Below are 26208 nucleotides of genomic sequence, written 5' to 3'. Positions count from 1 at the left end.
TACTGACCGTTATAATATGAAACTTTTGTTTCTATGAAGCCTCGTAGCTTTAGTTTTTAAGTTCGCGTAGTAATCTTTAAATATATATATATATAAATATATAAAAGGAAAAGGTGAGTGACTGACTGACTGACTGACTGATCTATCAACACACAGCCCAAACTACTGGACGGATCGGGCTGAAATTTGGCATGCAGATAGCTATTATGACGTAGGCATCCGCTAAGAAAGGATTTTTGAAAATTCAATCCCTAAGGGGGTGAAATAGGGGTTTGAAATTTGTGTAGGCCACGCGGACGAAGTCGCGAGCATAAGCTAGTTATCTTATAAATCTAACATCCGGCCATCAAAAAGTGTAATTTATTACCTTTTTTGAATAAATTATTTGGCTTTGACTTTCACTTTGAAAGGACTATCTAAAGAACTTCTCAGGGTTTGGAGGCCTCCTAGGCCGCCCTCACAAGTCCGTCACTGCCGGTAGGTATCAGAACTTGCTAAACAAATTATATTCCTCATTCATTCAGAAATCAGAACCCGTGAGGCAAAACCTCAAGTCGGTGAAACTTGTTCGTACAACTTGGTCGTTCAAGTTCGACTTCATGTCTATTGATGTAATATTCATCGGAGTGTGAGTTCGGGTTAGCGATAACCTTTCCGCATCAAGGTTCTTAGTTGACCTTTCTTCAAAGGTTTACGTTTACCTTCCTGCATAATTTTCCATCAAATATCACATATTATATTTGTCCATTTGTCAGAAAGAAAAGAAAACTATTGTTAAATAGGCAAATAAATATTTTTCATTCATTCAAGTACAAATAGCGCTGGCCCTCTCTTGATATTCAAGTTTAAGAATAACTAGCTTATAATAACAATAAAATAAATAATAATAGTTTTTTATTTTCAGGCATAAAAAACCCATATACCTACACATTTAAAAAATTACAATAAAATAAAATTTACATCCCTATTTCACAATATAAATTTATATTCAAATTGTGTAATTTGAAGTTAAATTTTCAAAAATCCTTTTTAGTGGATGCCTACGCCATAATAGCTATATGCACGCCAAAATTCCCACGGGTTTTTCAAAAACCGAAACTCACGCGGATGAAGTCGCGGACATCACCTAGTTTTATATAAATATGTATCCCAGATACCTTTATGAAAAAGGACGTATCACGTTACAACCACAAATTTATGTACATAAACATGAATTTTTGAATTTCCATTTCCCGAAAAATTCCCGTCAAAACAGGAAAGAGGGAGATTCAAATTCGGCTGTGCACTGACTTCGTTATAATTATAACGTTTGCATCCACTTTAAATTGTAAATTCATTGCATTTGACCTATTTAAAGCGTACAGGATCCTGCAATCCTTTTTTACTTTATATTTTTGTCACCATTGTGACAATGCAAAATATGTACATTAGCTTTAAAAATAGTTCTTTTTTTAGTATTGCGAATATAATTCACTGAAAGCAACGCTATTGTCGTACCTTCTCCTAGCACAAGCTTAACGCTTAGTTGGAGGGGAAAGGGGAATATTAGTCATCATGATGAACTTGGCTAATATTTAAAAAAAATATGTTCCATTAAAGTATGATTCCGAACCACGCTGCACGCAGCAGCACTGCCGCAACAGTGCTGTCACCAGCTGTCACAGTCCTGTCACGGCACTACTGGTCCCCATACAATCTCTATAAGCTTATATGACATTACATTCCGAGCTAGGCAGCAATGTTCCGCTACATTGCTGCGCGACATTGCTGCCTAGCTCGGAATGAAATGTCATATAAGCTTGTAGAGGTTGTATGGGGACCAGTAGTGCCGTGACAGGACTGTGACAGCTGGTGACAGCACTGTTGCGGCAGCGCTGCTGCGTGCAGCGTGGTTCGGAAACATACCTTTATGCTCTATCCGCGGAAAGACACACACACACACCTGTGTGTGTCACACAGTCTACACAGACTACACAGACTACAGCGCTCTCTCTGTTATTAGGCAAGTCGAGTCGTATCAATTTAGAAGAATTTTCCAAAGAATTTTTATGTATGTATTGTTAAGGATTATTACCTCCTATCTCGATGGAATTTTCATCTACAAATTCGTGTCTCATATCATGATTTTTTTTTAATTATTCTCTTTAATAATGAATTCTAGTCCCATAAACTACCGCTATACAAAAAATCACATCATTTAATTACTACAGTTCAAGACCCTATTGTGGAGAGTGTGGAGACCGCCACAAGTACATGAAATATAATCCATACTATCCATACTAATCCATACTTAATATTATAAATGCGAAAGTGTGTCTGTCTGTCTGTCTGTCAGCTTTTCACGGCCCACCCGTTTAACCGATTTTGATGAAATTTAGTATAGAGATAGCTTCCATCCCGGGGAAGGACATAGGCTACTTTTGATCCCGGAAAATTAAGGAGTTGCCGCGGGATTTTAAACCTAAATTCACGCGTACGAAGTCGCGGGCATCAGATAGTAAGTTTAATAAAAAGCAAGGCTATACAGTACTATACATACATTTTAACACAAAAATACAACCTTAGTACATAAAAGAATAAATTTTGTTACCCTCATAAAATGTTCCACAACACGGTCGCATTCGAGGGTTAGATAAGTTTATGGTCCTCCACAATTTCAGTAGCAATTTAACCCTTTCAACTTTCAATTACCCTCACCCCTTTACGTTTAGCTTGACTTTATAGATCTACAATACTACTCTGGGGTGGAAGTGGCCATAGGGATATGAAACAGGGTCATACTTTTTTTTTACTAGCTTATGCTCGCGACTGGACTATACAAATTTCAAACCCCTATTTCACACTGAATTTCTAGTAATCCTTTTTAAGCGGATGCCTACGTCATAATAGCTATCTGCATGCCAAATTTCAGCCCGATCCGTCCAGTAGTTTGAGCTGTGCGTTGATAGATCAGTTAGTCAGTCAGTCAGTCAGTCACCTTTTCCTTTTATATATTTAGGTTAGGGTTCCATACCTAAAAAGGAAAAAAGGATCCCTTACGGGATCACTTTGTTGTCTCTCTGTCTGTCTGTCCGTCTGTCTGTCGTGTCGGTCAAGAAAACATATAGGGTATTTCCTGTTGACCTAGAATCATAAATTTTTTCAGGTAGGCAAATTCACGGTTTTCAGATTTATTCCTTTACGTGTTCTATAAGACCTACCTACCTACCAAATATCATGATTCTAGGTCAACGGGAAGTACAGTGCCTACCCTATAAGTTTTCTAGATAGACACGACAGACAGACGGACGGACAGACAAACAGACGGACAGACAACGAAGTGACCCTAAAAGGTTCCGTTTTTCCTTTTGAGATACGGATACCTAAAAAACATAACTAAAAATTACCATGGATTTTTTAAACTGTTAAAAAACTGAATGACATAAGCTACTATGCCTCCAGAAGATCAAAGAATTCCCATAAGTTTTACACAAAACTAAATCCACATGGATGAAGACGCGGGTATCATCAGTTAAACGGTTAAACCGTAAAAGCATAGCAAACAGACAGACAGACAGATAGACTGTCGCATTTAGGTATAATAATATTATGGTTTATGGATTTCGTGTCATAAAGTTTTACAATAAATACAGTCATTAATATATTTCAACGCTAAACGTCATATAATATGTTTAAACGCTAAAACAAATACAGTCATCCAAATAATTTTAATTTTATTTTAATTTCGGGCGCGAAACCTCTGGGTTAAGACGCAGGTAAGAATCCTGCCGGTTCCGCAATTTGTGATTATGTATTTGAAATTATTAAGAAATTTCCATGAAATGTAGATAAAAACACTATCTTAAAAAAATTATTAAATACAGTCATCCACTTTGAGAAAACTCAATTTTCCCAAAAGCATCTAAAAATCCTGAGCAATCCCCCAAAAACAATAACCATCGACAATCATAGAATAAAGCCATGGCTCCCACGTTTCCATAAAACCAGAAACAATAGAGCGATCCGCTCAACCCCCGAATCTAATTCTGAATCATTTATTCAAATCGCGCTCATAAAAGTTTACGGCTCGAATTTCTATTCGTTTGGCAAATGTGCTGTTTTCGAAGGAGAATGTACAGAGTTATGTGTGCATTCATGAATAAAGACAATAAACGAACGATCTTACTTTTAACTCTGGTTGAGATCAGGGGGTAGTTGCATAATGCACTTGCAATCGACTAGTAGGAACTTGAACTTGCATATATTATTTGCGAGGAGATGTCAATGCTCCAGACCTTCATGACCAACTGTGTCGTATTATACATGTCCCTAAATTTGACAGTAATCTTCGTCCACGATAAATAAACTTTTCGAGGTCCCACATCATCGCACTGTTGCTAGAGCTATGTCACCTATACCGCGTTCATTAGCATCGTTCAACGCGCTTTCGGACAATAATGCTCAATGGGACCCCTTCAATGACGGGTGTAGGTATAATTTTGATTCGGGAGTTACTGAAGTACGCGGAGAGCATTGCATGAATATGTCATTCAATGTTCTCCGCCTACGCTAAAGTGTCTTTTCTGTACCTTTATTATTTTGTATTTAAATTTATCATTACATCATCTAGTTAGTGTAAGTGGTACTGCCGTTCTAATTAGATATAATTCGTTTTTTTTTTTAAAGAATATTAGCCATGTTAAATGACTAATATTCCCCTTTCCTCTCCAACTAAGCGTCAGGCTTGTGCTAGGAGTAGGTACGACAATAGTGCAACGGGCGGGGTTTGAACCGTCGACCTTTCGGTTTTTAGTCCACTCCTTTACCGGTTGAGCTATTGAGGCTCTTGAAAATAAAATAAATAAATAAATATACTGCAAGCCGCTGTGATAGCCTAGTATTTAGGACGTCCGCCTTCTGATTGGAGGTCGGGGGTTCGATCCCGGGCACGCACCTCTAACTTTTCGGAGTTATGTGCGTTTTAATTAATTAAATATCACTTGCTTTAACGGTGAAGGAAAACAGTGTGGGGAAACCTGCATGCCTGAGAGTTCTCCATTATGTTCTCAAAGATGTGTGAAGTCTACCAATCCGCACATGGCCAGCGTGGTAGACTATGGCCAAAACCCTTCTCTCTGAGAGTAGACCCGTTCTCTGTAGTGAGCCAGTGATGGGTTGATCATGATGATGAGTGCAAGCCGTCCGTCCAGGCGTGCCAAACGGACCCTAAAAACCAGAACTTAACATTTTACCATCGACAAGACTAATACAAGATACAATATTAAATCCCAGACGGTTTGTACTTCCGTATGATAGAAAAAGTTTACGTATAAAACTGCGGCGGCGAAGTATCTATTTGATTTGGTAAAAGCAAAGGTATGGACTAAGAGCCAGCGCGTGCCAGACCTTTTTTATTTTATAAAAGCTGAAAGTTTATCTGAGTATTGTCCTCAACACGGGAGGAACGTTTGTTTGGGTGTTTGTTTGGATCATGATGGCTTTGGGAGATAACAGGTAATAAAGGTGTAAAAAGTCTTACGTCAAAATATAAAGTCTAATATTACAATAAAACTTAAAACTAGCCTTATCTAATTACTATATAAATCCTGACCGCGTGGAATGGTGCCAAGAATACTGGCTGCATTTCCGCGCTGGACAGCCAGGCTGATCCGTTGCGCAAAAAATGAGCCAGCCCTTCTGTTACCAGATGAGGCTATTAATCGCGGTGAAATGTCTCGTAAAAATTTTTTAGCACAAAGACTCCATGGCCCCAGGGTCTCCACGGCAAACGGCACAAAAATGTAACTCTCTATAAGAGAGGCATACTTGCGCCGCTTGCCGTTTTCAGCTGTTTCTGCTGCGGCTCCCAGTCTTGATGCTGTCTTCCTGATATGACACGGGGCCAATGTGTCAACGCAAGTTGCGTCCCACATTAGCGCCCGTCCCCGTTCCCAGGGAACCAGCGTCAATCCATCGGGTCTCTTGCCATCATCCCGACTAATCCCTGCCGGCTCAGTGAGCGCAGGAATATTTGTAATTTGTCTAATTGTATTCTATTTACTTCAGAATAGTTTTAAAATCACGTCATGCATTGCCAGACAATTAGTCTCGTGGCAACCCCCTGCCAGACACACTTAAACTTTTAAACTTTAACCTCTTCACGTTCCTCCGAGTGTTGAGGACAATACGCAGATAAACTTTCATCATCATTATCAACCGATAGACATCCACTGCTGGACAGGTCTCTTGTAGGGACTTCCACACACCACGGTCTTGCGCCGCCTGAATCCAGCGGCTCCCTGCGACTCGTCTGATGTCGTCCGTCCACCTAGTGGGGGGTCTTCCAACACTGCGTCTTCCGGTGCGAGGTCGCCATTCCAGCACCTTCTAAAATAAACTAATTGATAAACTTGATTTCAGCTTTTATAAAATAACGAAGGTCTGGCACGCGCTGGCTCTCTCTCTAGTGTCTTCGGGGAACTAGTTGGAAACAAAGCCGCACGTTCGTAAAACTTTTGTATTGGTGTGTCTATGGATGTAATGTAATGCTTAGTGGAGTGTGAATTGGAGGTAGGTATTTTCTCTGCAAAAATCAGTCAAATGCGAGTCGGACTCGCACACGAATGGTTCCGTACCATCGTACACGAAATAACACTTTTTTTTACTAATTTTAAAGGCTGATTTCATTTTCGACAGCAGGCATTTTCTGTTAATTTTATAAAACTAGCTTATGCTCGCGACTTCGTACGCGTGGAGTACACAAATTTCTAAGCCCTATTTCACCCACTTAGGGGTTGAATTTTCAAAAAGCTTTCTTAGCGGATGCCTACGTCATAATAGCTACGTTGCATGCCAAATTTCAGCCCGATCCGTTCAGTAGGTTTAGCTGTGCGTTGGTAGACCAGTCAGTCGGTCAGTCACCTTTTCCTTTTATATATTTAGATATTTTATATAATATAAGAAATTATGAACTTCAAAAATGACGAACTTTCCACTTAGCGGTGAAATATTCAAAAACCCTTTCTTAGTGAGCGCTTAGTGAGCTAATGTTTCTGACCCCAGTGGTTTACGCTGTGCGGTGATAGATCAGTCAGTCAGTCAGCACAACTCTTTTTACATAGGCATAACAAAATAACAAAGGCTTTCTTACTACTATTTGCTACCATTTGATATACAAAATTGTATCACGAAAAAACCACAAGAGAATTATATCGCATGGTATATTAGCGGTACCGACTATGGGGTTATTGATTGTTGAAAAGGCAAAATGGGCACTACAGCAATAAAGCAATAGACATAAATAGGCATCGGAACCCCTCCGGTGACCGAGGGCCGATACTATCGCGATAACAAACGTTATTGTGAAGGAAAACTGATTATTTATTGAAAGGGTAAAATTGGCACTGAAATTGTGAACTTCAAAAATGACGGACTTTCACTTAGCGGTGAAATATCCAAAAATATTTTCTTAGCGAGCTAGTATTTCTAACCCCTGTTTACGCTGTGCGGTGATAGATCTGTCAGTCAGTCAGGACTAGTCTTTTTACATACGGATAGCAAAAAAAAAGGATTTCTTACTACTATTTGCTACCATTTGATATACAAAATTGTATCAGGAAAAACCACAAGAGAATTATATCGCATGGTATATTAGCGGTACCGACCGTGGGGTTATTGATTGTTGAAAAGGCAAAATGGGCACTACAGCAATAAAGCAATAGAAATAAATAGGCATCGGAACCCCTCCGGTGACCGTGGGCCGATACTATCGCGATAACAAACGTTAGGATGAAGGAAAACTGATTTATTGAAAGGGTAAAATTGGCACTGAAATTGTGAACTTCAAAAATGACGGACTTTCACTTAGCGGTGAAATATCCAAAAATATTTTCTTAGCGAGCTAGTATTTCTAACCCCTGTTTACGCTGTGCGGTGATAGATCTGTCAGTCAGTCAGGACTAGACGTTTTACATACGGATAGCAAAAAAAAAACGATTTCTCACTACTATTTGCTACCATTTGATATACAAAATTGTATCAGGAAAAAACCACAAGAGAATTATATCGCATAGTATATAAGCGGTACCAAATGTGAGGTTATTGATTGATGAAATGGTAAAATGGGCACTACAGCAATAAAGCAATAGAAATAAATCTCGACTCTAGTATCATAAGGTCGGATGTGGATTTTTGCTACTTTTCAGGAGAGCCAAAACAAAAATGCTAGGGAAATCGGGTCATAATTTCTAAACTACTAGAGATACAATTTCAGTTGTTTTTGTAATATTTAACACTTAACTGTACCTATCATTAACCATTACTAGAAATACTTTATCATTAATAAATAAAATATAAACTCACAATTTCTTCAAAATGGACGATATGCGACTTTATGCTGGTAATATTCGTAACTGTGCTAAAAAATTGTGTGCATAAGTTGTAAACCGACTTTATGGCTGCAATTTTTACTATTACAAATTTGAAATAAAAGTCGGATCTATTACTTAATATTTCATAATACGTCTTAACTGATTATACATAAGCAATATTCGGACAAAAGATCACAGTAGTTATCTCACAAAAATCATTTAGGAGTTTTGTGAGATAGCAATAATGTACCTATCTGATTTTTCTGAAACTGATTAGTTAGATCTGAAACATAATAATTGCATTCGCCCGATAGTCTGACCATTGCATCCGTGTAAACCTTGTGACTTCTAAATGAATGAAAATAACATTTACAAATTCACAAAAAAAGCCCATTAATTAAAAACAACGGCCAAAAATTGGAAAAAAAATTTACAAAGTAATTAGAAACCTACAGTGGGCCAAACATTTTTTGTGGAATTGCATACATGACGGTTACATCAATATAGAAATCTAAAACATGCCAACATAGCCTAATTTTCCTTATAATGATTAGGTACGTAAAGTAAGAATGGAGGTCAGCAGGTACCTACTGCAAAAGTTGGTTGTATTTTACCGTGGATAATGGTTTCTCATTATGTCGTATATTGGGCGAAAGCGGGGAAGAATTTTAAGTTTATATGTACCTATAACATACTAATGAAATACAAAAAAGTCTTCTTTAAAGTAGTTTTTATAAAATAATAACACCCAACATTATTGCGTTAGTTGCAGCCAGGTAATATATTCCGAAATCTGAAAATCCCCGCCGTTCTTATTTTTTTTTGATATAACAAACGGTCCTGATATATCACCTTTGTAAAGGGATGTGGTCTTTAAAAATATGTTGTAGTGCCAAATCAAACTTATCAAAAAGTTTTGTTCCTTCGCATGTTCTTGTAAACTGTGACCAATCTCTTAGTTTAGTAATCTGCATTGTTTTCAGCTGTTCCCTTTTTTCTATTTGTGCATGGATTACATCTTACTCCACGTAGGTACATGTTGCATTTTAGCATAAAGCTTGTGATTTATCATCTTTTAGTGTGGTAATCCTTATAATAATCATAAGTAAGCCATAACGATTATCATGCTCCGATTTTGTGGTCTGAACAATTATCAGACCACAAAGTCAATTCTTCAACAATTTCGAGAATACTTTGTTTCTTCTCTAGTAGATTAATGAAATAAGACAAGATACTGTTTTATTCCTTCCGCTGCAGCTGATGTTTTCAGACCACATTAAAGTAGCAACACTGCTGGTAGCATCATGAATCGTTTTTAAGGTGCAGAAACTACGCAGGTATAAGGATTTACTGTTAGTCAAATCCGGCATTGCCACTTTTGTAATAAAAAAAATACTTTCTGCTTTCTTGAAAACTCCATTGCTTCGGTTTCGACTGTTCTTTTTAACAGATACTTTTTTAAACTGTTTCTTTCGTGTTTTAGTTAAGTTTTTTATTTTTTTACTTTCACTTTTATTAGTTGTTTAATTAATAAATTAATTTATACTATATTTATATTTAAATTAACATAATCTAAAGCTTCCTATAATTAGGTATGTTTCGTTAGAATCACTATCATCACATATTGTAGGTGCCTTATAATTTCTGCTCTCGATTAATATCAAATTCGGTCGATTATAAGACGGGTAAAGAAGAAAAAAATTGATTAGGTACTCTAATTTTTTAAGGCTACCTTAAAAACTAGGGCAATAAATTTTTGAACTGATGATTTGAACTATGAATCATAAAAAACACCATAAATGCACGGTTTTTTGCTTAGTGGGGTATTATTATAATATATGTTTAGATTTCCATGGTGTGATTTTCGTGGTCCTAAAAGATTTTCTAGTCTACATTTTCAAAATGTCTTCAGCTTTATTCTGGCTCTTTACTTTTTTCCCGCAGTTTAGTTCAAAATTTTGGTGAAATAGGATGGATCTCTTACCTATTAATCACATCAACTTTAATGTAGTCACAAACAAAAAGCTTTATTTCAACTTACTTCCATGAATTTTATTGCAAAATTATTTATATTACATGGCAAAAAGTCTTAAATGATTCACAGTCCAAATATTAATACAAAAAATTCGAAGCATAACATCTGTTGTGATTTTACCTAACAAAATTATTACATATTTTAGAAGCAGAAGTGCGTACCTGCAGTACCAGCTAGTATTACAAATAAACTTATTTCGTAGCATAATGGTCGAACTCAAAATACATCTATCATTTTTCTCCATTGCTTTGGTGCATACATACGCAAGTCAAAAAATATAATTATGGTTCTCCAAATTTTTAGAATGTGTTCAGATACGACATTATGCATGTATTTATCTTTGCAACGAAAAGAGATAGAAATACTGGTGTCAGCTTGGCAGAAAGAGCCCGAAATGCTCATTACCTTTATGTAAAAAAGTGAGTTTGGTCGGAAGTACACATCCGACCTTATGATACTAGAGTCGAGAAATAAGCATCGAAACCCCTCCGATGACTGCGGGCCGATACTATCGCAATAATAAACGTGAGGGTGAAGGAAAATTGATTATTGAAAGGGTGAAATTGATGCTGAAATTGTGAACTTACAATAAAACTATAGTGAAAAAATATAATCAGCAAACCCTACGGCCGGCCCACTACTGAATACGGGTCTCTTTTCAGAATGAAAGGGTTTTAGTACACCACATCTAGTGCGGATTGGCAGACTTCACACACCTTTGAGAACATTATGGAGAACTCTCAGACATGCAGATTTTCTCGATATTTTCCTTCAACGTTAAAACAATGAGGAAGTTTCAGGGCGAACGTTCCATAAAATTTTCATAGATGGCGCTGTTTACTGCACCCACTAAAAACGAAAAATAATTTCCGAGCGAAGGTATACGCTATAATAATTTGTACGTAAAACATCCTGCAAAACAACAACGCCAATAAAACATACGGACAGCCAGGCAGCTCTTTCAGCTCTGTCCTCTGAGGTTGTTAACTCAAGACTGGTTGAAAACTGCAGAGACACTCTGGCCCAATACCGGATGGTTCACGCTAGGTACCAGAGCATGCTGGAATAGTTGGCAACTAAAATGCTGACATTCTGGCTAAATCATATAGATATAGGTATTATTTTTCGTTTTTAGTGGGTGCAGTACACAGCGCCATCTATGAAAATTTTATGGAACGTTCGCTCTGAAACTTCCTCATTGAAATTATTACTATTGATCAGAATGAGAAGGGTTTGGCCATAGTCCACCTGCTGGCGAATTAGCAAATTAAGCTTTTGGTTCATTGTATAACTTACTAGCTGACCCGCCCCGGCTTCGCTCGGGTGGAATTTAGAAAATCGAGGTGGGGGATGAATTTCGAAAAATCCTGGAACACGTATTTCTTCATTAGTGACCGTATACCCAAATACAATTTTTCATGCAAATAACTTGAAAAATGACGGACTTTCATACAAACTTTCATCCCCTATTAAACCCACTTAGGGATGGAATTTCGAAAAATCTTTTCTTAGTGGATACCTACCCTTTACAAAGAACACACCCTTAAAATTTCATGTCTCTAGGACCAGTAGTTTAGGCTGTGCGTTGATATATATGTCAGTCAGTCAGTCAGTCAGGACTTTGAATTTTATATATATAGATAGGAAGATAAGGAATTTTCTTAGTGAAAGAGTACATAAAGATTTGCAATTTAAAATGAGTAGGAGTATGAAAAGGTAACTTGTCATTGGTGTGCATTGCCTGCATGTGGGAATATTACACATTTTTAGATTTTTTCTCGCTTGGTGTGAAATACCCTATTCTTGGAGGAGCTCTCATACGAGTATCAAGTAAACAAACACATTCTTTCGCAAAACATATCGGTGAGATGCTTCCAACGAAATTGCATTAGAGCATTACGTATTTTATGTGCATGGGGTGGGTTTGAACAGATCTCGTAATTTGCTGAAACGTTACGATGTAGAGCCTCTCGAGTCTCGACTATAGTCTACAAACAACCACGGAACAATAAAGAAAGAGTGATATTAAGCTAAGCTGTGATAGCCAAGTAGTTAGGACGTCCGCCTTCTAATCGGACCTTGGGGATTCGATACTGGGCACGCACCTCTAACTTTTCGGAGTTATGTGCGTTTTAAGGAATTAAATATCACTTGCTTTAACGGTGAATGAATACATCGTGAGGAAACCTGCAAGCCTGAGTGTTGTCCATAATGTAAATAAATATAAACGACTAGCTTTTTCCCGCAACTTTGTCCGCGCGATATAATAAAATTTATAGCCTATACACTCGGGAGTAACGTACTTAACGCAGCAGAAAATAATGCACATTGAATTGCAATTTTATAAGGAGATAGATTTGTAGGGCATTATGTCTCTGTCGTTGAGACCGACAAAACGTCATATAAGTATGAGTGACAGAGACAACGCTATACAAATCCGAAGTGTGTTTCTGCCGCGTACTCTAGCTATAAATCATTGTAAGAATTTTCATCATTTTCCATTATTCACTTAACGGTAGGGAGTTTTCTTGGGATAATAATTATGCGATGTGTTCCCAGAGACTTCCGCATATGATTTTCGTATGATAAAGTAAATAAATAAGAGTAAGCTGAGAGTTGAGAGCATGTTATTAATAACACATTTCCTTGTTGCAGGTCTCGCATGCTCGCAGGACGCAAGGCGCTGCCGACGGAGCGGGTGTAAGCCCCTAACACCAAAGGTAATATCCGCAGCTATAAATTATCTACGTTGTGAGTATCAGTATTAGTCTAACTTATATTATGACACTACTATAGCTAACTTTAAAACTAGATCAGTAAGTACCCTTATTATAAACTAGCTGATGCCGGCAACTTCGTCAGCGTGGAATTAGGTTTTATTCGACAGGTAACTGACGTGGAAACTGCAAAAATTGTGTATTTTGCCTATTTCCACAGTATTATGTCTTACGGAGTCTTGCTGTGGGGTAAAGCGGCAGATATTGGGAAAATATTCGTATTACAAAAAATGGCAATACGTGCAATTTATAATTTAAAACCGCGCGATTCCCTACGAGAGATATTTAAGGAAATAGGTATTCTTACAGTAGCTTCCCAATATATTTACAATATATTTTTGTACGACAAAACATTCACAGTTACAAAAAAAAAAAATCAGTGATCTCCATGATAGGCAAACTAGAAACAAAAATAAGCTAGCTACTCCTGCGCTCCGCCTCTGGAAGGTGGGAAAGTCATTTGTGGGAATGAGTGTAATATTTTATAATAAAATTCCACAAGCAATTTTAGACTTGCCTTTACACAAGTTTAAAAAATGTGTTAAAAGTATGCTCCTAAAAAAAGCATATTATACAGTCGCAGACTATGTAAACGATAAAAAAGCTTGGATTTGACTCGCTCCAGCAATGCACGGGGCTGCAATGGCTTGTACAGTACGGTATAATAACATTGTAAATTGAAAAATTAAAAAGAGCAACCGCCGAGTTTCTTGCTGGTTCTTCTCGGTAGGAACGGCATTCCGAACCAGTGGTAAATTAAAACTACCTGGCTATTCATAAGCACTTTTAAAAAGTTTACATGAATAAAAAAACATTCTATTCTATTCTATTCTATTCTATTATTAAGAATCCCGTGGGAACCCTTTGATTTTCCGGAATAAAAAGTAGCCTATGTCACTCTCCAGGTCTTTATCTAAAATTAAATAAATAAATAAATAAATAATAAAGCCCAATTACACTAATTAAACTACGAGTACTAACTAAAATAAATAAAGCCTTTATTGCTGAATTTACATTTAACAATTACATAATTTAAATCTCGCACTTTAGTTCCTTTGCGATCAGCGCGTCTTCTGACGCATAGGTCTACTCCAGGTTTTTCCATATGAGTCTGTTTTGTGCTTCTCTTGTCCATAGTGACCCCGCTGTCTGCTTTATATCGTCTACCCAGTGCTTCCTTTGTCTACCCCTATTCTGCTTTGAGCCATCCCTAACTTCCCATTCTGTTATAGCTTTGGTCCACTTCTTTGACTTCTCTCAAAGCATGTGTCCAGTCCATCTCCATTTCAGTATATTGGTTTGGATGACTACATCTTCGAGTTTGGTGATTCGTCTTAGATCTTTGCATGTCTTCCTGTCCTTTCTGGTGAAGCCCAACATGCTGCGTTCCATGCCTCTTTGGCAAGTCCTAATTTTTTGAAGGGTTTTCTGAGTCAGCGCCCATGTTTGGCATCCGTAAGTCAGGGTAGGAAGAATGCATAAGTTAAAGAGTTTTCTTTTTGAAGACATAGGGTATTGGCTGTTCTTCATAATCTCTTTGAATGACCAGTATTTTCTCCATGCGTTTGTCACTCTTGTTTCAATCTCTCGGTCTTTATCTATACCCATGCAAAAATCACGTCGTTACACCGTTGCGACGTGATTGAAGGACAAACCACAAATCAGACAAATGACTGATTGCAGATAGCTTTGAAATATAAAAAAACAGGGATTTAAAACTGACAGTTTTTGGTTCAGGAAGTGGGAAACCCATCCAAAAGCGAAAAAAATAACTTATTTATACGGTTCAGATTGGGAGCAAAGAAAACCCATTATCCCCGTACCGTACATAATAAGGAAAAACAATCCGACCAAATAAATCCGTCACGAGCAAACGCTCGCCTTAAAACTACGCGACCCCAGTAATTTCGTTTATTTGCCCTTAGACCGCGTCCATATGGATTATGGGCCCTTTGATACACAGCTGTGTGTGGTTTCAGTAGGTCAAAGAGAAAAAGTGAAGGAAAAATATCATTGTAACTATTCACCACGGGGATTTATTTTCCGACGACTAAAAACTTAAACAGTGACTTCAATTTTTTTATTTAAAAAAATTTACAGGATTTTAAATTTTGCGACACGGAAATTGAATAAGCAGTTAAAGCTCCATAAAAATACAGAAACGGCGTAATAATAAAACTATTAATTTTCCACCCGTAGTTTATTCTCGATGGCAGAAAATTATATAAAAGTAGCAGTTGCCCGCGACTTCCCCCGCGTCCCGCGGGAACTGTCTTTTCCCGTGGATTTTCCAAAAAAAATCATCCCTACATGCCTTATCGTGACAATTATTATAAACACAACAAAACAGAATTCACCAATTTGTTGCAATCGTTCGAAAATAATGCGCGTATGTACATACATTTCGGCGATTTATTTTTATTTTTATAAGATACTAGCTTATGCTCGCGACTTCGTCCGCGTGGACTACACAAATTTCGAACCCCTATTTCACCCCCTTAGGGGTTGACTTTTCAAAAAATCTTTCTTAGCGGATGCCTACGTCATAATAGCTATCTGCATGCCAAATTTCAGCCCGATCCGTCCAGTAGTTTGATCTCTGCGTTGATAGATCAGTCAGTCAGTCACCTTTTCCTTTTATATGTTTAGACGATGAGATAATATTATACTTACAGTGATATTATTAGGTTCCTATATTTTTGTTTTTTAGATGCTGAGAATTAGTCGCCAACCTATTAAAGTTTTTTAAGCTCTCAATTTAGTTAATTTGTTGGTGTTATAAACACGACCCATTCATTATTTCACTGTATTTCAATGTGCACATGAGGTTAGAAACATATTTCACTGCGATTTTCCCACATACACTGAATTATTTATACAATCGCGATGGCAATAAATTCGCTTCGTTATCAGCCGGCTAAACGCGCGGTCATCATACGTGAACAAAGTTATTTCATGGACATATCTATGACTGTCTGCATAGAAATAAGAACGCGTGTAGTTGCCAAAAGTTAGAGTTTGTAGGAAAATATAAATATTTAGGGTTATTAATAGATAAACATTTTAATTGGAAGGGGCATGTAAGTTTAGTTTGCAATAAGTTAAGGTCTGTACTGGGTAAGTTCCATCACCTGAAAAGAGTGCTAAATAAACGCACAATGCTTGTGGTATACCTATTGTGCGTTAGCAGAGTCGGTCATTATTATGGGCTTAGCATATTATATGGGAGAATTTTTGCTACTTATCTTAACGAAGTCAAGAAAATACAAACATCTCTTATCGAATAAACTTTTGATGATTTTAAGCTTATTGCGATTTGCGTGGTTTGACGACTTATTTTAATGTAGAAAACGGGTACATAACAGCTCGAACTTTATCTCTCGCAGCACTGCAGTCCAGTCGTGACCACGACCCGTGCCGGGCGCGATCACAGGAGACGCGGGTTCGATTCCTGCTGGTCCGCAATTTTTGATATGACATATTTAAAATTATTTAGAAATTTCCTTGAAGTTTATGTAAAACTCTATGAAAATTATGACATTGAACAAAGTTATTTAATCAATTGACCTCACTATCTAGTTGTAAATTTATATAGCAAAAAGTTATTGAAGGTTCAACTCAAAATATTGTACTTATGCTATTTTTCTATTTAACCACAAGCCTGAAAAAGCCTTTAAATATAACACAAAGACTTGATAAACAAGGAAAATGGGTCTTGCAATTTTGCGGCGGCCCAGTTAAACAATAATTAAAACGCTCTCGATATAGCTCCCACTTCCCTGGTATTGCCTCCAGACACTTCCCGGTGATGTGAATAATTTACTAGCGAATTCTTGGATAAAGTATACCATGTTTGTGACTAGATACTCGTACGTAATCACCTTGTAGATACGTCATCCATACTACTTTTTTTTCATACAAAGATAAAAAGAAAGAAAAACGATTACTTATTTCTTAAATTATACCATACATCATAATATGTTATCCCTAAGAGTTGGTTATATCGATGCTTCCTTCACTTACCTCAAGCAAAAGAATTGCTGGATAAGACAAACCATTCAAAAGATAGTTTCATCAACCTTTTAAAATAAAAACCGGCCAAGTGCGAGTTAGGCTCGCGCAATGAGGGTTCCGTACTACAGTCGTATTTTTTTGACATTTTGCAGGATAATTCAAAAACTGTGTTACATAAAAATAAATAACAATCTGTTTTAGAATGCACAGGTGAAGACCTTTCATATGATACCCCACTTGATATAGTAATCTTACTTAGAAAATTGAAAATACTAATTATTAGTTCATGACCACAATTTAATTTTTTTTGTGTGATGTAACCACAAATTCACGGTTTTCAGATTTTTCCCCAAATATCAGCTATAAGATCTACCTACCTGCCAAATTTCATGATTCTAGGTCAACGGGAAGTACCCTGTAGGTTTCTTGACAAACAGACAGACAGACAGACAACAAAGTGGTCCTATAAGGGTTCCGTTTTTCCTTTTGAGGTACGGAACCCTAAAAAAATAAGGTGTACCCCAAAAAATTGCATGCTCTTTCGCAACTTATTCTCCCGACCCGCAAGAGCTTTTAAATATGAAAGACTAGGAAAATGGGTCTTACAACTTTGAGGTGGCCCAGTTAACCAATAATTAAAACTCTTCCGATACAGCCTCCCCGATACATACTGCCTTCACTCAGACACTTTCCGGTGATGTGAATAATTTACTAGCGAACTCTAGAGTATGCCACGTTTAATAAGTTGATAACAATATTAGGACAGTCCCATACAAAACAAAGTTAAGACAAAGGTTGAGCCTAAAAGCTTTAATAAAAAAACTGGCCAAGTGCGAGTCGGAATTGCCCATGAAGGGTTCCGTAGCAGCAAGTAACATCATTTAAGGGTTTTTTTAGGGTTCCGTACCTCAAAAGGAAAAACGGAACCCTTATATAGGATCACTTTGTTGTCTGTCTGTCGGTCTGTCTGTCTGTCTGTCTGTTTGTCTGCCTGTTGGTCTGTCAAGAAACCTACAGGGTACTTCCTGTTGACCTAGAATCATGAAATTTAGAAATCATAAATCATAAATCTGAAAACCGTAAATTTGTGGTTACATCACATAAAAAAATTGTGGTCATGAACTAATTATTAGTATTTTCAACTTTCAAAGAAATTAAGATAACTATATATGAAGGAGTATCATATGAAAGGGCTTTACCTGTACATTCAAAAACAGATTTTTATTTATTTTTATGCTTTATTGTGCAAGATGTCGAAAAAATACCACTGTAGTACGGAACCCTCGGTGCTTTTGACATCTAACGGCACTCCGCGGTGACGCGACCTTGAAGATTTTACCCATTCCAAAATCACAATACGCGCCTAAAAAAGTTTTCACTTTAAAAATATTATACTAACACCTCTGGTATTCAACCCAATTCTTTTTTTCACAAACGTTGGCAGCTAATAAAAGGGACTAATTAAAAAAAAATATCTTTACTTGTGTACCAATTTGCGGCCGCACACAGAACAGCAATTAAAAACACTTCCCATTGAAAGTACAGCCAGCCTTCCCTCGAATACTTTCCGGTGACGTGAATAATTTAACACAAAAGCCAGAATGACGTGCGCCGAACAAAGAACGGGCGAAATAACTGAAAAACCTATCGAGTAAATATTTTAAATGTAGATTTTTTTAAATATTTTTAGTTTGTTCAAAAACAAGAGCGTTTGATACTGGCTCTAGTTTTTAAATAACATTCAGCCTATTATTTTTGTCGTTTTTGTTGAAACAATTTTTATTATGTACACAAATTTATACACAATATGATTTTTATGCGCAACACATACCTACACAAATTTATACACATATTATGATTAATTATATTATAAAAAGACAAATACAGATATCTACTAACACACTTTTATTTTTAAATCTACTTGTACATACTACATATAAATAGACTTGTTCTGACTGACTGACTGATCTATCAACGCACAGCCTAATCCATTGGAGTTAGACAGTAGGTTCTTTTATAATTTAGACGCTCAAGATTTTCGGAAATTCCATTTTTAAGGAAGCTAAGTAGGGGATGAAATTTTGTATGAAAATTGACATTTCGCCTTTTGGTTAAAAATAAAGAAAATCGTATTTTAGGATCTTTATTTAGAATCATGAAATTTGGCAGGTAGGTACATCTTATAGCTGACATTTGGGGAAAAATCTGAAAACCGTGAATTTAGGGTTAGATCACACAAAACAAAATTAAATTGTGGTCATGAACTAATAATTAGTATTTTCAACTTTCGAAGTGAGTGACTATATCAAGTGGGGTATCATATGAAAGGTCTTTACCTGTACATTCTAAAACAGATTTTTATTTATTTTTATGCATCATAGTTTTTGAATTATCGTGCAAAATGTCGAAAAAATACGACTGTAGTACGGAACCCTCATTGCGCGAGCCTGACTCGCACTTGGCCGGTTTTTTTGTGATATCATCAGTAATCATCAGTATTGTCACCTGTCTTCGTTTTTGCTAGCGTGCTAGTTACACCCCGTATTTTGTACCTATTCTATTCCAATATATGAATGTTATTATCAATAAGAGTAATTTATTACCTATTTTGAATAAATCATTTGACTTTGACTTTGACTTTATTACATTGTTAAGCGTCGCGCAGCGGCACCGCAGCAGTATGTGATCGCTACAAGCTGCGGTTTGTACAATTAATATCCACGAATCACGCTATATTTGGAAATGCTGCAACGAATATTTAATGGTGGCCCCAACTCGCAATAAATTCAAGTGTTGCATTGATTCGGGTGTTTACTTTTTGTTTTTGTTGTTGAACAGTTTTAACTTGTAGTTGTATAGGTCCCGCATATTGCTAATACGCGTGGCCGCTATTTTAGTGACGTCAGCTCTAGACTGAAGTTTCGAGCTGATGGTATATTTTTATTTCGGCTGACGTTTCATTTCGATGTTAATGAGACATGGGTCCGGCGCAATAGCAATTTGCGGGACTTATAAAAAGGTAAAGGTGACTGACTGGCTGACTGATCTTTCAACGCACAGCTCAAACTACTAGACGGATTGGGCTGAAATTTGGCATGCTGATAGCTATTATGACGTAGGCATCCGCTAAGAAAGGATTTTTTGAAATACAACGCCTAAGGGGGTGAAATAGGGGTTTGAAATTTGTGTAGTCCACGCGGACGAAGTCGCGAGTATAAGCTAAGTTAGTTGTATTATAAAACTTGAGCAATGAGCATTGAGTAAATCCATACTAATATTATAAATGCGAAAGTGTGTCTGTCTGTCTGTCCGTCGGTTTAACCGATTTTGACAAAATTTGGTAAAGATGTAGCTCCGGGAAAGGACATAGGCTAAAAATACTAGCTGATGCCCACGACTTCGTCTGCGTGGATTTAGATTTTCAAAAACCCCCTGGGATCTCTTTAATTTTCCGGAATAAAAAGTAGCATAATGTTACCCTCCAGGTCTTCAACTATATTCATGTAAATAATCAGCTCAATCGGTTGCTCCGTTGCGGCGTGATTGAAGGATAAACCAACAAACAAACACACTTGCATTTATAATATGGGTAGTGACTTTCTTTTTAGGGTTCCGTAGTAAGCAAGGAACCCTTATAGTTTTTAAGTATGATAAAGTCGTCCTTTGAGGAAAGATAGGTAGCCATCGGGCGTAAAATTCCTAAGACACGTTTCAATCATTGTAATTGAGCGAATTGGGCGAAGTTTTGGGTCTAAATGTAACAATGTCAATTGGGAAGACAATTAATATCTGTATCAATTAGAAAGTTTAATTGTTTCCAGTTTCAACGCCTTCAGTGGGCGGTGTATTATTTTATTGGGTCTTTCCCTCTTCAAAGGCTCTATTCAATTTTATTTATCATTAAATGCTCTGCTTAATTTTATCCAATTGAAAAATAAAGCGTTTTTCCTACACGAGTTAGTCAGATGGAAGTTACTTGTGCATTCTAAAACAGATTTTTATTTATTTTTATGCATCATAGTTTTTGAATTATCGTGCAAAATGTTGAAAAATACGACTGTAGTACGGATCCCTCGTTGCGCGAGCCTGACTCGCACTTGGGCGGTTTTGTTTTTCACAAATAAACTTATCTCTAGTTTTGCGAGAACCAGTAAGAATCAGTTCCTTCAGGACTGAACTTAGCAACATACTTAGAGTTCGCGCGCACTACCTCAATACCTCTATAGAATAGAATAGAATAGAATAGAATGTTTTTTTATTCATGTAAACTTTTTACAAGTTCTTATGAATAGTCAGGTAGTTTTAATTTACCATTTTTGTAAATTTCCCGTTACGTTTTTCCCGCAAAATCTGTGAACTATACAACTTTATGGAAGCGCGCGCACTGCGGAATTAATTCCGCACCGGATTTTGGTACACTTGCATTCAAATTTACAGATTTTAAAACGCACCGCAACTCACCGCACCGCCGTGGTGCGCGCTAGCCCTTATACCCTTACGGCGCGTTCCCACTATGTCGTCACCGTAATTTATCGTTGTGTTGTTGTTACAAAAGAGACGACAGTTAGTCGTACCGTCCTATATAGTTATATAATACAAGCCATAGTGCTGTAAACAGCACAAGTATTTATCGTTACGACACAGTGGGAATGCGCCCTTACACATAACCTATTTCCCTCAAGTTCAAAAATAGTTAAACTATTAAACCTCCTTCAAACGTAAAGATGGCGGATGTAATTATACGCCCGTGACGCCATCTACGAGAATTAAACTCTAGAAAATGCCGTCAGAAAGAAAAGTTCCTTTCTTTACCACTTTTAAACTTAGCTTAGTACCTACGTAGCTTGACTTAGCTGCTTTAGATTTTTATGTTAGCTGCATATGTATGTATGTATGTACCCAGTGGCGTGCACAGTGTTCGAAGCCAGGGTAGGCATTAGTTAGGTAGGAACCTGTTTACATGCAGGTCATAATGGAAAATATGCATTGAACTAAATTACAACTGGGGTAAGCAGTGCATTTATGCCTCTATGACCTGCACGCCACTGTATGTACCTAAACGTAGTATGGTTTTACGATAGCTGCAAAGTGTAGGTACTAAATGGCATTAACAGTCGCTTCAGTACTGAGTGAACATACATCACTTTCGTGGCTGGTTTAATCTTTTTTCTATTGTATCGGGTGAGATGTCAAATGAAAGAACAAAAAATACTGAGTTTATAAATATAAATATAGTAAACTAATTTAATTTTAAACTAATGATTTAAAGCTTATTTCGTGGTTTAACGACATATTTTAATGTATATAACGGGTACCACGATTAATTTTGTTTTTATTTGTCGATATTTCAACCCAATTGCACGGGTCGTGGTCGCGGCGGGACTGCGGTGCTGCGAGAGATAAAGTTTGAGCTGTCAAGGGCAGTAGCGAACTACCCTCTTTCTTGGTCTTTTCGCTGGAACTTCACGAGCTGTCCGGTAAATTAATCGTACCCGTTATATACATTAAAAAAAATAATTAAATTTTGGTTTTCAAATTAATTTATTTTGTTTGTTTCAGATGAGGGCGCTGCCGTTATGCATAACGCTGGTGTCGCTGATTGCTGTCACATTAGCTGCTACCGAAGGTTAGACACCTATTTTATCATTACGTAGTAACGTTCCATGATCAGCGTCCATTGGAGACTTTCTACGAAAAATTATTTTAATATCACTCAGTGAAGGAGCAATGTATAACTAACCAATGTCAAATGATAGGTAGTAATGTTTTATGATCAGCATCCATTGAAGACTTTCTACGAAAAATTATATTAATATCACTCAGTGAAAGAGCAATGTATAACTAACCAATGTCAAAGTGTTGAATACTGAGTAAACCAAATCACCCCGTAAACCCTGATCGCTGTATGTAAGCCAATTATTAGATACTTACTTATCATCATCATAACATCAAGCCATCGCCGGCTCATTACTGAGAACGGGTCTCTCAGAATGAGAATGGTTTGGTCATAATCCACCACGCTGGTCAAGTGCGGATTGGCAGATTTCACATATCTTTGAGAACGTTACGGAGAATTCTCAAGCATGCAAGTTTCCTCATGATGTTTACCTGTTAATGCAAGTGATATTTAATGATCTTAAGCGTATTTCGTGATTTAACGAAAAGAACAAGAAAGAGGGTAGTTCGCTACTGCCCTTGACAGCTCAAACTTCATCTCTCGCAGCACCGCAGTCCCGTCGCGACCACATCAATCGACGACAAATAAAAACACCAAATTAATCGTGGTATGGTACTCGTTATCTACATCAAATATGATATTTAATTGCTTAAAACCTTAAAACTCACTTAACCCCGAAAAGTTAAAAGTGTGTACCCGGGATCGAACCCCCGACCGCCCGAATAGGAAGCGAACGTCTTGACCACTAACTGGCGTGGGATTTTCAGAGTTTTCAAAATTCCTGAAATTACCTACGTATTTTTCTTTTGGAACCGAAAACCCAAATATCAATTTTTATGAAAATAACTCTAAAAATGACGGACTTTCATACAAACTTTCATCCCCTTTTTTATTTATAAAGAAAGATATTATATATTATTTTATATCATTTTATATATGACATAAAGAAAGATATTACCGACTAGTAAAATAATGTTCGTGGGAAACCACATAAAAGCTTGCATCTAATAAATAAACTAATGAAACAAATCTCTAAAATCGAATGACCGTTAACTCTTAATTGCTTTTACAACGTGTCGGTATTGCACATGAGTGAAATTTACGTGCAAAATATACTACACTAAGCACGTCGAATTAGTTCCTAGTAGTACCTAAATAGCCTGAGAGCCCGTGGAAAATTATGAGGAGGGAATCGATAAAAACTGAAATAATCAGATTAATAAAAGACCGGTCAAGTCGGTTTTGCACACGAAGGGTTCCGTAGCATTATACAAGAAATAACATTTGTTCATTTTTTTGTGATGTTGCCAGAAATTTGCGGGTTTCGGATTTTCCCTTTATTTTTCAAAAATCATAATCAAAATCAAAATCTATTTATTTGTTGAAATAGGTATATGTAAGGTGTTGGTACAATTTTTATGTCACTCTATTTCATGCCTATGTGAGGCGTACAAATTTTAGCCTTAAAACTATAAAACTCTACAATTACGTCGACATAGGTTGCGCTAACAATCAACTATATTATTATAATTATTATACATCTAATCTATAAGCTAACATTAGTTTTAAATTAATTTTAACTATTACTTTAATATTTACATACTTTAATCTTTACTTATACTAACTTTAACCATTTTGTTGTTTAAAATTTTTATCATTTATGTATTCTGTAACACAGTAGTAATTTTTTTGTTTCAGTATCTTTACAACTTTTTGTTTAAAATTAGTGTAATTTAATAGTCTTATATTTTCCGGAAGCCTGTTGTATAGATAAATAGCCATATAACATACCTACGTTATTTTTATATAATGCACATCTTGGGGCAGGAAGGTCTAACTTACATTGTATATTTCTAAGGTTTTTTGTGACCACAGGATGTCTATTAAATATATTTTAATGTTTCTTGACAAATAAGACGCATTCTAATATACATAAACTCGGTAACGGCAATATACCCAGATGCTTGAAAAAAGGTTTGCAGCTCTCCCATGGTTTAAGCCCTATGATTGCTCTTATGCATCTTTTCTGCATTTTGAATATATTATTTTTATCTGTCGAATTTCCCCAGAACATGATGGCATACTTTATTATGGAGTATATGTATCCATAGTAAGCAGTTATGGCTGCTTCTCTACTCTACTTTTTGATAATTTTCGAAGAGGGTATACAAAACTATTTATTTTAGAGCATACCTCCGATATGCACAGCTTCCAACCGCAGCCACTATCTAATGTTATTCCCAAAAAATTTGCATCGTTAACTATACGAATGTTCTCATTGTCCATTTTGCTATAAGACATTAAATCTACCTGTCTTTCATGATTCTTGGTCAACGGGATATGTAATTTTGGTTCAATTTATGTAAATAGTGTCTTTAATTATTAGTGATTAAGTTTTGATATAAATTGATTTGTTTATGGGAGCGATATAATTGTAAAGTGATAAAGCCCCAGCTAAAAATAAAGTTGAAAAATATAAACGGGAATTAATATCCTATAGTGTTTAATTCCCTTGACGTGTCTTGACAAACAACGAAGTGTCCTATAAGGGTTACTTTTTCTCTGAAGCGTATCTTATTCTCCTAAAACGCCTTAAAAATGTATAGTCTTTTGGCTTTTATCAAAGTTAACAACTCTTCAAAATTTTCTACAAGGTCTTGGGCTATGAACGCTTGTGAGCTTTCGTATTATAGTAAAATTAATCTTCTTCACCCTTTGAAGCCATACCAAGCTATTATTACCCTTAACTGCAAAGGAATAGAGGTCGTATTCGCGTATTCGTGTTATATAATGTGGTCTAAATTAAACAGTTTCAGTGGAGGTGACAGTAGAGAAGTTTATAATGTGAAGTATTACAAATAAAAAGCTGTGGTAGCCTAGTGGTTAGGACGTCCGCCTTCCAATCCGAGGTCGGGGGTTCGATCCCGGACACGCACGCACGCACCTCTAAATTTTCGGAGTTATGTGCGTTTTTAAGTAATTAAAATATCACTTGTTTTAACAGTGAAGGAAAACATCGTGAAATAGATGTTTGAAATTTGTATAATCAAACGTCAAACTATTTTTGGCCTGACCCGGGAATCGAACCCAGGACCTCGTCAGCTTCGATTAACAGTTGCTAACCCCTACACTGAGAAAACTTTCAATATTGAACAATTAAAACAATATTTGAGTACTTTAAAGTCTGGAAGTATGAATTTTAAACTCGGTGATTAATGAAGACTTGCCGCTAGTATATAATAAAGCTATTATAGACTATAATTAATTAACCTTTGATCCCTCGAAACGTCTAGCCTTAATTACTTTGAAACTTGAAAAGTATAAAGTCTTCACTTTAATTTGTAAACGAAAGCTTTT

At 36.6% G+C, this 26208-nt stretch overlaps 1 protein-coding gene across 1 annotated transcript in view; it reads left to right on the top strand.

Annotated features, from left to right (window-relative positions):
* Window positions 1–26208, top strand: part of LOC117991366 (Ig-like and fibronectin type-III domain-containing protein 2) — a 174822-nt gene that overhangs the window by 89959 nt on the left and 58655 nt on the right. Inside the window, exons 4-5 of the mRNA XM_069505007.1 lie at window positions 13039–13103; window positions 22734–22800. Of these exons, the coding sequence (XP_069361108.1) occupies window positions 22734–22800 (67 nt within the window). The 5' untranslated portion in view covers window positions 13039–13103. The remainder of the gene's footprint in view (window positions 1–13038; window positions 13104–22733; window positions 22801–26208) is intronic.

This window comes from Maniola hyperantus, chromosome 19 (assembly GCF_902806685.2).
Source record: "Maniola hyperantus chromosome 19, iAphHyp1.2, whole genome shotgun sequence".
Classification (NCBI taxonomy): domain Eukaryota; kingdom Metazoa; phylum Arthropoda; class Insecta; order Lepidoptera; family Nymphalidae; genus Maniola; species Maniola hyperantus.
The sequence above is the reverse complement of the archived record's forward strand: the minus strand, read 5'-3'. Positions and strand labels throughout refer to the sequence as shown.